The sequence below is a fragment of the Parasteatoda tepidariorum genome, chromosome 1, assembly GCF_043381705.1.
Source record: "Parasteatoda tepidariorum isolate YZ-2023 chromosome 1, CAS_Ptep_4.0, whole genome shotgun sequence".
Lineage (NCBI taxonomy): Eukaryota > Metazoa > Arthropoda > Arachnida > Araneae > Theridiidae > Parasteatoda > Parasteatoda tepidariorum.
Genome location: NC_092204.1, coordinates 86,619,974 through 86,630,570, shown reverse-complemented (window position 1 = coordinate 86,630,570; position 10,597 = coordinate 86,619,974). Strand labels below are relative to the sequence as shown.

Sequence of the window (10,597 nt, the reverse complement as noted above, 5' to 3'; positions counted from 1 at the left end):
AAGAGAAATAATTGTTAAATTAATTATTTGTAATTTTGAATAATTTTTTTATATAATTGAGTAAAGTAATTATAAATTTAAAAAATTGAATGATTCACTCAATAATGAATGTATTTGAAATTGTGAAATTGTTTTTATGGTGGCTAATATAATCACGAAAAAAATTCTTTGTCAGAAACTAGTTATTTCATCATGATCATGTAACTTAGACAACTATTTCGTTAACTTATATATATGAAGAACTTTCAACAGTATGAAGGAAAAAAAAATTATTAGTGTGCATATCCTAATTATAATATTTTTTTAAAGTGCTTAAGAAGTACATAAAAGGTGCTTATTTTTGTTGAAAAATTTAGCTACGCACCCTGAACAATATACTTTGTTTAAAACCATCAATAAATGAACTTACTGCAATATATTTTACCATTTCCATATTTCCACTTATAATGAGCAAGATGTGGTTTTTCATCATAACATTCATAATTTGCGATTTTCTCATAGCACAAGTCATGCATTTTGCAGCATCTAAAGCATACAAAGAATTTTTTTTTATCTTAATATTTTGAGATATTTCAGCTTTTTTTTTCATTTACAGAATACACTTCTTCCATCATTTAATGATTACTCATTTCATCGAAATAACTGTAACTAATTCATGAAAAATTTATTTGATACTTTGAAAAAATCACAATTTTACTTTGGTTCAGTACAAGTCATTCATCTTAAACTACTTATATATTTTTTGTTTATTTATGAACATTTAGTGGATCAATTCTCTCTACTTTATTTATAAAACTCAAAAAGTTTATAAAATCTGATGAAGCGCTTTTATGAATTACAGTGGAACCTGTCTAAATTGACCACCCTCGGGACCAAGTCAAATGGTCACATAGAAGTGGTCACTTTATGAAGACTCTTTAAAAAGGACTCATTAAATAAAACTTTCAGAAAATGGTCACCTTACTCAGGTGCACACTTTACCCAGGTGGTCACTTTTGCAGGTTCCACTGTATATCTGTCCCGATTTAGCAATCGAATTATTATTTATTTTTTTTATTCCATGATGTAAATATTATGGAATTTTACAAAAATATAGGGGCTTCTTTAGCAGTCGCATAAAGGTTAAATGTTGTTATTATTAATACTTACTAGTGATACATTACAAACATGAAATAATTTGAATTGGTAGAAGTAAATTTGCCTAAAACAAAACAAATTCTGTACTTAAATTCCATAAAGTTTTGTTAAAAGTGTTTTTTGAAACTCGAAAAGAAAATAAACTACTGTTTGCCTGTCTTTAATTAAAAAAGAATTGACGGAACTTAAAAACGGAAAATCTATGTTTAACAGATTATCGTATTAATGCAATACATTTATAACTGAACTAGAATAAAAATTAACTTCATTCTCTTTTGTACTGGCTTTCAGAAAAATCTCTACACTGTGGCATCATTATGAGTCCCTTCTGTTTTGCAGGAATGTGAACTATTTGGGAATAACTGCAGTAATTTTAAACATTTTTGTTGCATGAAAAAATGTTAGGAACTACTGCAGTAATTTTAAAAAATTTTATTGCAGGGGAAAATGTTAGGAACTACTGCAGTAATTCTTAAAATTTTTATTGCCGGGAAAAATTTTAGGAATTATTGCAACAGTTCTTAAAAAAAAAAAATTTCATGACAAAATATTAGGAATTACTGCCGTAATTCTTAAAGTTTTGATTGCATGGAAAATTGTTAAAAACTTTCAGTTGTGGTGATTTTCCTGTAATGTTCTTACCCAATCTGGGTACCTTTGTTAACTGGAAATGCTACCCTCTAATAAGAGCATGAATTAGAATAGTTAAATATACAGTAAGGCTTTTAGAAAGCTTAAGTTAAAACTTATCGTGGAAATCTTCAAATTACGAACGTATTCTGTGTGTCGAGCGAACAATTCACGACAGCTGCATTTATAAACTTAATTTAGAAGTTCTTAAAGTAACTTACAATAAATAAGTGAATTTATTATTAGATTACCTGTCAATGTGATCCAGTGGAATTCCACTCCCTCCAAGTCCGCACCAATTTCCGTAGTTGACAAAGTCTAAAGGATTTCTATTAGTTTTAAGGGACATCATTTTCCCCAAATCTAACACCGTAGCATTCACTGCTGCAAAAGAAATAATAACTTTGGATATTATATTATTTTCGATTTCTTAAAGCAAACTTTTCATTCAAACAATTTTCACTATTTTCTTAAAATTAAAAACAATGACTATTATACAGCGTTTTATAAAATTCTTAAATCCCGCAGTGGACTGATCGTTAAGACACGGTGGTTCCCAGCAGATCACCAAAGTCAAGCATCACTGGCTGCGGGTGGGTGACCACTTGGATTAGTCTGCGATGGGACCGAGGATGTGCGGTATTGGTCCTCGTTGAACTATTCTACCGTAAAGTGCAGGTCGTCGGGCTACCGAAGCGGGGGTGCCATCTCCACGACAGAGGATCAAAATTGAGATGGCATGTCTTCGGATCATCCTCAGGGATGTTTCCCAGACCGATAGCCCAGTGTGCAGCTCTAGTGCGACGTAAATGAACTACAGCAATAAAATTCTTAAACAACGATTCTGTTTTACTATTATTTTGTGGGTTTTTTTCTTCTTTTTTTTTTGCTTGCAGCATGTGTTTTTTTTTTTTTCAGTGCTAGGTCTCCGCCCCAAATTGCTTATTTCTGGAAATCATTTCAAATTATTAATCTTTTTATATGTTTTAACAACTGCTTAAGTTGCTTGTTTACAAAAGCTTACTTGAAGTGTTGCTACTTTATTAATGCCTGCTGTAAGTAACAGACAAGCATATAATTGATTAAAACTTAGAGCTGTCACTTACTACGACTTTCTACTTCATTCTCGTTGTTTTTTGCTTATACATATGAGAAATATAATGATAAGCCACATATCGCTAATGCAGGCAATTAGCTCTTAATGTGTATTGTGCCGTTATCTAGTAGAAATTCTGAAAACTTGTTAGTACCTGTCTAAATGCAATACTTTCGAAGAATTCGATGTAAAAAATTTCACCTTTGGAAAAAGTATGATTTATTATCAATACATTATCCCAATCTCTTCATTTTTAATATTCACGAGATTGTATGTCAGTGAAACCGTTGTTTTCCAAAGTATTTAACGTCAACTAGATTTATAACTAGCTTATTTAATTAAATCAGTTTTATATTACATTATTTAAGTTTTAAACCGGAAAGCATCCTCAATTTACATTGATGTGGTCTAGTGATAAAAATAAACATAATCCTCAAGCAAAATTAAGCTAACTTTGCGCGAATTGACAGTTTTAATGACCGACAGTTTTTATGACCCTAAAAGAAGATTGGTGCACAACATTTTATAAATTACACGAAACATTTTTCCTAAATTGTGATTTTGCCGCAGACTTTTTTCTCCACTGTGTGCGTTTTTTTTTAAATTTATTTAACTGTTTTACAAAATCTTTTTCTACCTTGTATAAAAATTTTCAGAAAATATAACGAACATTCGTTTATAAGAAATCAGTTTCAAGTGAATCCCTCTAATATTCGCGCGCAATGAATTCAAAAGTTGTCTGGCAGACGATACCAAATAATCAGATTCCATTACCTATATAAAGCAAACTTGCCAGGAATGAATTTTCAACTAAATGAATGAAAATAAAGTGTTCTATAAATAATTCTAGACATATGTACAAAGCACAAATTCCGACTGTATAAAGCACACAAAAAAAGAAGAAAGGAAAAAAAAACAGAATAACTTACGATTTAATAATCGGATTGTTACGTACTAGGACTCAATCTTAATGGTTCGAGTGGGTGATCTCATATATGCTAATTAGTTTGGAAAGACGATATTTTAAGTTACTAAATCAGGCACAGTAACGTACTTTCAGTGAATAAACATAATTCTTTTCTGCGGATTTGTATTTCTGACTTTCAAAATATAGAGAAGGGCTGCATTTCCTTTTAATAGCCGTCGTTCAACAGCAGACCCAAATTTTGGGTTTACAACTACCAATGTTCAACGCAGTAGCTTCGTAATTTTGAACCCAATACAGAAGACAAAGGAACTCCGTTATGGGAGAAATTTTCCTTCCTGGAAGACTTTTTAATGGACATTTGCTTTACATGAAGAGGAAGACCACGAGAACCTCCCACAGTTAGCCTGACGCAAAGGGACTTTAACCCATGATCCGTCTGCCACTGAGGATATTTCGCGTCCGCACTGTGGTCGCTGCAAGCCGGTTGCGGATTCGTATCGACCAACCATCGCCCGGACTCGAACCCGGTTCACCTCATTGGAAGGCGAATGCTCTATCCCCTGAGCCATCGCGGCTCTGTAGTCGCAGTTTTATTTTATTTTACAACAGTCGTTGAACAGCCGACCCAATTTTCGGGTTTACGACTACTAATGTTCAACTCCGTTGCCTTGTAATTTTGAACCCAATCCAGAAGACAAGGGAACTCCTGGATAAAGTAATGAGAGAAACTTTGGCTTCGTGAAGGACTTTTAGATGGGACCAACCCGCATTTACGTTACACAGAGAGGAAGACCACGAGAACCTCCCACTGTTAGCCTGACGGCAAGGAGTCTCTAACCCATGATCCGTTTACCACTGGGGATATTTCGCGTCAGCACTGTGGTCGGTTAATTTTAATTTTTGCGAATTTCGCCATACCTTTAAGCAAATTAAAAAAAAAATTGCACATAATTATAAATTTGTTAGTCCAAAGATAATTGCGGGAAAAAAAATTTTAATAATTTTTGCTTTATTTAGAAATAATCGAAAAATTTTGAATTATAATGTATATAAATTTTTACATTAATTTAAAGAATAATAGTTTCTGAGAAATCGAATTATGAAAAATGTTGACTTATTTAAGTGGAAATGAAAAGATAAAGTCAAAAAAGTTATTCGAAATGTTAGGTTTTTTTTCTTTTCCTTTTTTTCACTGAACGTATAGCGTTAAATTTGTGCATTCGGAATGGCAAATTTTAATTATTTAAAGTTTAATTATATTACAATAATTATGTAATTTGCTCCTATTTATTTAGAAAAATTAGCATTTTTCACCTAAGATAAATAAATAAACTTTATTTAATGTAATGAAGCACTTAACTCTTTTTTTACAGTTAGATGTGGATGGAAATTAAATGCGATATACAAAAACTTAAAAATAATCAAGTAAAAAGAAGAAAAAAATGGAGGTCGTTTTATGAGAAAAACAATAAAAATTTCTTTTCAGCACTTTCGATATAAGGAAACTTCAATCACATGAACTATTTTCCTTTAAAATCATAAAACTAATTTTTATGATACTTTAAAATAGCAAGAAGTTAGGAAAAATATTGTAAAAATTAGTTCTAACATGATTTTTTACTTACAGCGGAGTTTCTCAGTTTTAATTTTATAAAAAAAGTTGCTATAAGTATCGTTTTAGTGCTTTAAATTGAAAAAAGAATTTATTTGTTGGGGTCTAGGGAAACATATTCTAATTTTCGTTTTTGAGCTTTTGTTGCTAATGTTAGCATATTAAGATACTCTTTGAGAAGCAAATTATTTTACAGAAATTGGTTGCAGTAAGTGCAGAAGTTGAAAACACCTTTTAAACAACGCTGTGCAAATGGCAGTTGAAATATCCGACACATACTAATATTCAATTAAAATGTCCACAAAATTAAAGGAAAGAACCAATATTATTAATTTTCAATTTAAAATTCGTTTCCTTCTATTTTTTTATGCATACAATTAAAGTAAAAGGCACTTTATTAAAATTAAGGTTTGTATTAAAATATAAATGTTAAAGAAATAATTTTAAAAAATTTATTTTTACAAAATATTGAATTTGTTCAAAGTCAAATCAATCATTTTCCACGAACACTCGCACATATATTTGCAAATGTTATGACAAAAAATTGTATAGTGGATACTCATGAACTAAGTAACTATTAAGAATTCATTCGCATATTTTTCAATTAACTTAGTAAATTAGCTTAACTTAGTAAATTAACTAAATAAATTTTGTTTTGGGATTATTGCATTAAACGATAACATATTATTAATTCATTTAATAAGTTTGATTTTTTTCAATTTTTTCATTGCTTTTCAGTGTTTTTTTTTTTCAAAAGTTCGTTTAAACATAAATTATTTCAAATGTGATTAATTAAGTTTCTGATAACTAATAATTTAAATAATTGTTATAATAACCATTCGAGTCATAGTATAATAATATATTCAAATAAAATTTTCGTTTACATACTTATAAATAATGTTCATAAGATCAAAATCTTTTTTCCCCTAACATTTTAATAACCGGAGTCGTTCAATTTTTCAAACTCCAACTCCTGCAAAATTTTCCACAGCCCTATATTTTAACTTACGAAAACAGCAAAAATTTCATAAACATATTTTTACTTATTTTAGGTAACCATTATCTTCAGAGATAAAATTTAGAAATTTACAGTTTTTTATTTTGATTTATGTGTGTGTTGTACTTAAACATGATGTCCATACAAAAAAAAAATATTAATTCTTTTAAAAAAGATATGGGGAAAACTGGTTAAAAAAGATAAAATTAGACCTTTTTTTCAAAATCATAAAACTTTGTCAAAATTTATAATTTTCGTCATTATTCTAGCTATATATTACTCATAAAAACTCAACTTAAGAAATAAACTAAGCATTTGACAGCTTAGATATTTTTTTAAAAATATCGAATCTTGTTTGGCAAAATAGGCCAAAAATAGCAGTTGATTATTTTCATTTTGGCTATAAAATATAAAATAATCGTTTAATTATTTAATCCATATTCTATTCTCTAGACCAGGGGTTTCCAACTTATATGAGGCCGGGGGCCACAGTTAAAAACACAAATAAAATGGCGGGTCGCAACTTTATCAAAATTTTGTGTAGGACTCTTTTATGTTTGAAGTAACATTAAATATTTCTGTCAGATTTTTACCAAGTTGCGCAAAACAAAAGTATTGAATTACAAATTCAAATAGGAAGCAGATTTTTAAAAATAAAATGTTAGTAATAATGGTTTTAAAAATGTAAAATAAATAATAAAAATTCGGGCTACAATAACTTTAATGTGCACCTATGTATTAAACAATTAATGTGATACCAAATTGTTAAGATATAAAACTTTAAAAAGGTTGGTATTAAAACTTACATAGTAGCACACAAAATATTCAATGAGAAAATTGAAGTTTGTCTGCTGTAACCACCAGAGAATAGATATTTACATTCTAAATTTAAAATTTACAAATGTGTGTGTAAATATTTTTGTCCAAAATGAGTGGTTTCAAAAAGTTAAATTGGGGAATTTCTTCGAGAAAATTTCAGATACGCACATGCTAAATTATATTCACAAAATACAAAAAAATGAAATAAAAAAGAGCAACATACACGATTATTTTTGTATTTGAATAAATATCTTCTTGGATGCAAAACCTGAGAAAAAAATTTTTTTTGCTGTGTTGGTATGCTAAATTTCACAGAAACGAAGAGATTGGGTTTTAATTAACGAGAAAAGTATTTTAAACCCATATATATTTTTTACGAAAATTGTTCGCAAAAAAATGGCAGCTAATATATTTTAGTTCGTGGGCCTCAAGAAAAGGTTTCGCGGGCCGGATGCGGCTCCCGGGCCCCCAGCTGGAAACCCCTGCTCTAGACATATGTATAGGAAGCATTCATACAAAATTTCAAGTAATTTGAACTAAAATATTTTAAGATATTGCATTTTAGAATGCAGGAAGATAACCAAAAAATTAGTCATGAGAAAAAAAAGACAAAAGAGATATAATTGGGTACTTGCAACTCGAGAAGAAGTGAAGTGATTATTCATTTATTCCTAACCAAGTGATTTAATTCAGATTTAATTGGATACCTGTAAGCGACATTCTTCAACGACATGCTTTTTGCATTGACAAATATATACCACGATTTACTTAACGATGGCCGCATTGATAGATGTTTGACGATGTTTTTCAAAATCATCATAAAATCTTTTCTATTTGACGTAGGAACAAAACATAAAAACGGTTTGAGGAAGAAAAAAAGTTCATAATTTCATTTGATACAAAAAAATAGAAAAATGATATTTTACCCAAAATTGTCTTTAAAAAAAAAAAAAGATAGTTTTGGAGTACATATTGGTCTACATCAGGCGTTGCATTGAAAGCACATGGTTTTTCATCAAAGAAAGTAGAAAGGACGTTTTTGATTTCTTCCACATAATGATATGTTTTTGCCACTCAAATTATTTCGCCAAGAACAGAAAATGTGAAAATCTTAATTGACAAGATAAGAAAAATACAGCGAATTTCTTTTAAATGTCCTAAATTTTCTCAATATTTGTTGAGAAACATGTGGTGAAAATAGATGCTTTTTCAATTAAAAAAAAATTTGTGCGTTTTGCTAAGAAGAATATAAGAACGATTGTTAAAGATTATGTTCCTTACTAATCAAAGATTTTATTTTCGAACATCAATGAACTAAATAATAATAAATAATTATTAAAAAAGTTTATTATTTTGCATCAAACTTTATAAATTGGTGCTACACTTTTAGATACTAGTTTCGCAAAACTATGTAGTTCCATATGAAACAAAAAATATACATAAAATCGAATTAAAATGACGTAACCTAATCTTCCGGTTGGTCTATTGACTACTGAACAGTTCAAAAAATATTTTTGATGAGGCGCACCCAATCCATTTAGATTTTAAATGAGGATTTAAAAAAAATATTTGATTAATAAAGTTTTTGTTCCGTATTTTGTAGCATAATTAATGGGGAGTATATTTATGCCTTACAAATATAGTTTTATTGCCTTACAATAAAAAAGATTATTTAGGCAACAATATATTAAATAATTATTAAAAACTATTATTATTTTGCATGACACTCTTTAGTAGTTTAGCAAAGTTTTATAGATAGGTGTTCAAGTTTTACTTTTGTAACGAACGAACTGAGTGCAAGCGGGACCTAAGGTGCATTTTTTTTTTTTGCGAGACCTGCTGAAAATGAAAGAAAAATATATATGTATGTATATATAAATATATATATATATATAATTCTTNGCATTTTTTTTTTTTTTTGCGAGACCTGCTGAAAATGAAAGAAATATATATATAATTTTTTAATGTCAAGAGAATTTGCTGAAAATAATTTATGACCTGATCTTCCCTTCAAGTTTAGAGTTTTGCATAGTTTGTGACTGCGCATATTTTTAGAAATGTGCTAAATACAATTTTTGTGGGCTTAAGTTAAAGATTGGTCGCAAAACAATAAAGTAAAAAAAAAAATTATTAAAAAGGTAGATTAAAATCTACCTTTCTGAGATGAGGACTAATTGTGGGACAGTGATAGGCCACTTATTTAGACAGGGATTTAAAGTCTAAAATACTCTAATTAATTACAATAAATGCAAACTAAATACAATTACATCTATACCTTTAATTTTTATAATATTTTTTAAAAAGAAAATAAATACTGATAGTTTAAAAAAAAAAAGAAGAAAAATTTTTAGCTTTTGAATAGTTTTTTTACGGTGCCTTTCGCATCGTGAGGATGTGAGAAATATAAGAAAATGAACATAGCTTGAAATTCACATTTTAGAAAATGGACATGCTCAAAATGCGTAAAGAAAAGGGATATATCATTTAACTCCACTTTTCAGACTTCTTTTATGATTCTTCTTCTTCTTATAAAGAATTAACCAATGAATTCCTATAAATCTGTAATGTAATATTTGAACAAATCACTTTGTACATTTTTTTGTTGTCTTTTTTTAAAAGACTTTCAAAGTTAATAAATCTTCTTACGATGTTTCCACGGATCTTATAAATTTATAATAAAGGGAACAAATTTACGTTAGAAGAGTTTTGTTTTTTAAATACCACTTTATCGTTTAGATACCTCAATATATAGAGAGAACGCTTGAAAAGTTGCACTGTAATATACCAGATTAGAGAGTCACTCTATACCCTTACCACCTTGATCTCGAAGTCCGGGTCGCACCTTTCTGAATCAGACATCATTTTGCGCTTTTCGCAATCAAATTTCGTCAATTAACAATAGGGACTATCTCTCACTCCTTCTTTGGCAACCCCATTTTAATGCAATATGGTTATTTTACTTAATATAACACCGAAGAGCTATTACATCATGACCACCCTGCTAATAACATGTAGGACCACCTTTAGCCCTCAAAACTGATAGCACCCGTCGTGGCATTGATTCCACAAGGTGCTGATAGGTAGTCTGAGGTATCTGGTACCAAGCGCTCACCAACTGGTCCTGCAATTCCCTCACATTGCGAGGGGGTAGCGTGGCAGCACGAATTTGGTTTTCCAAGTAGGACCACAAATGCTCTATTGGATTAAGGTCAGGTGAATTTGGGGGCCAAGACATGACTTGAAAGTCACTGGAATGTTCCTCGAACCAATCCATGACGATTCGACCCTTATGACATGGTGCATTATCCTGTTGGTAAACACCATCCCCCGCAGGAAAAACTGTTGCCATGAATGGGTGAACCTGGTCTGCAACTATGT

The 10,597-nt window shown here is 29.9% G+C and overlaps 1 protein-coding gene across 3 annotated transcripts in view; it reads right to left on the bottom strand.

Annotated features, from left to right (window-relative positions):
- LOC122268305 (phospholipase A2 'basic'-like) overlaps positions 1-10,597 on the bottom strand; it is a 37,085-nt gene that overhangs the window by 10,723 nt on the left and 15,765 nt on the right. For all 3 annotated transcript variants that reach the window (XM_071183414.1, XM_071183413.1, XM_071183411.1), the window contains exons 2-3: positions 2,019-2,151; positions 410-525 (exon numbers count right to left, since the gene is read on the bottom strand). In XM_071183414.1, coding sequence (XP_071039515.1) covers positions 410-525; positions 2,019-2,119 — 217 coding nt within the window. In that variant the 5' untranslated portion in view covers positions 2,120-2,151. The remainder of the gene's footprint in view (positions 1-409; positions 526-2,018; positions 2,152-10,597) is intronic.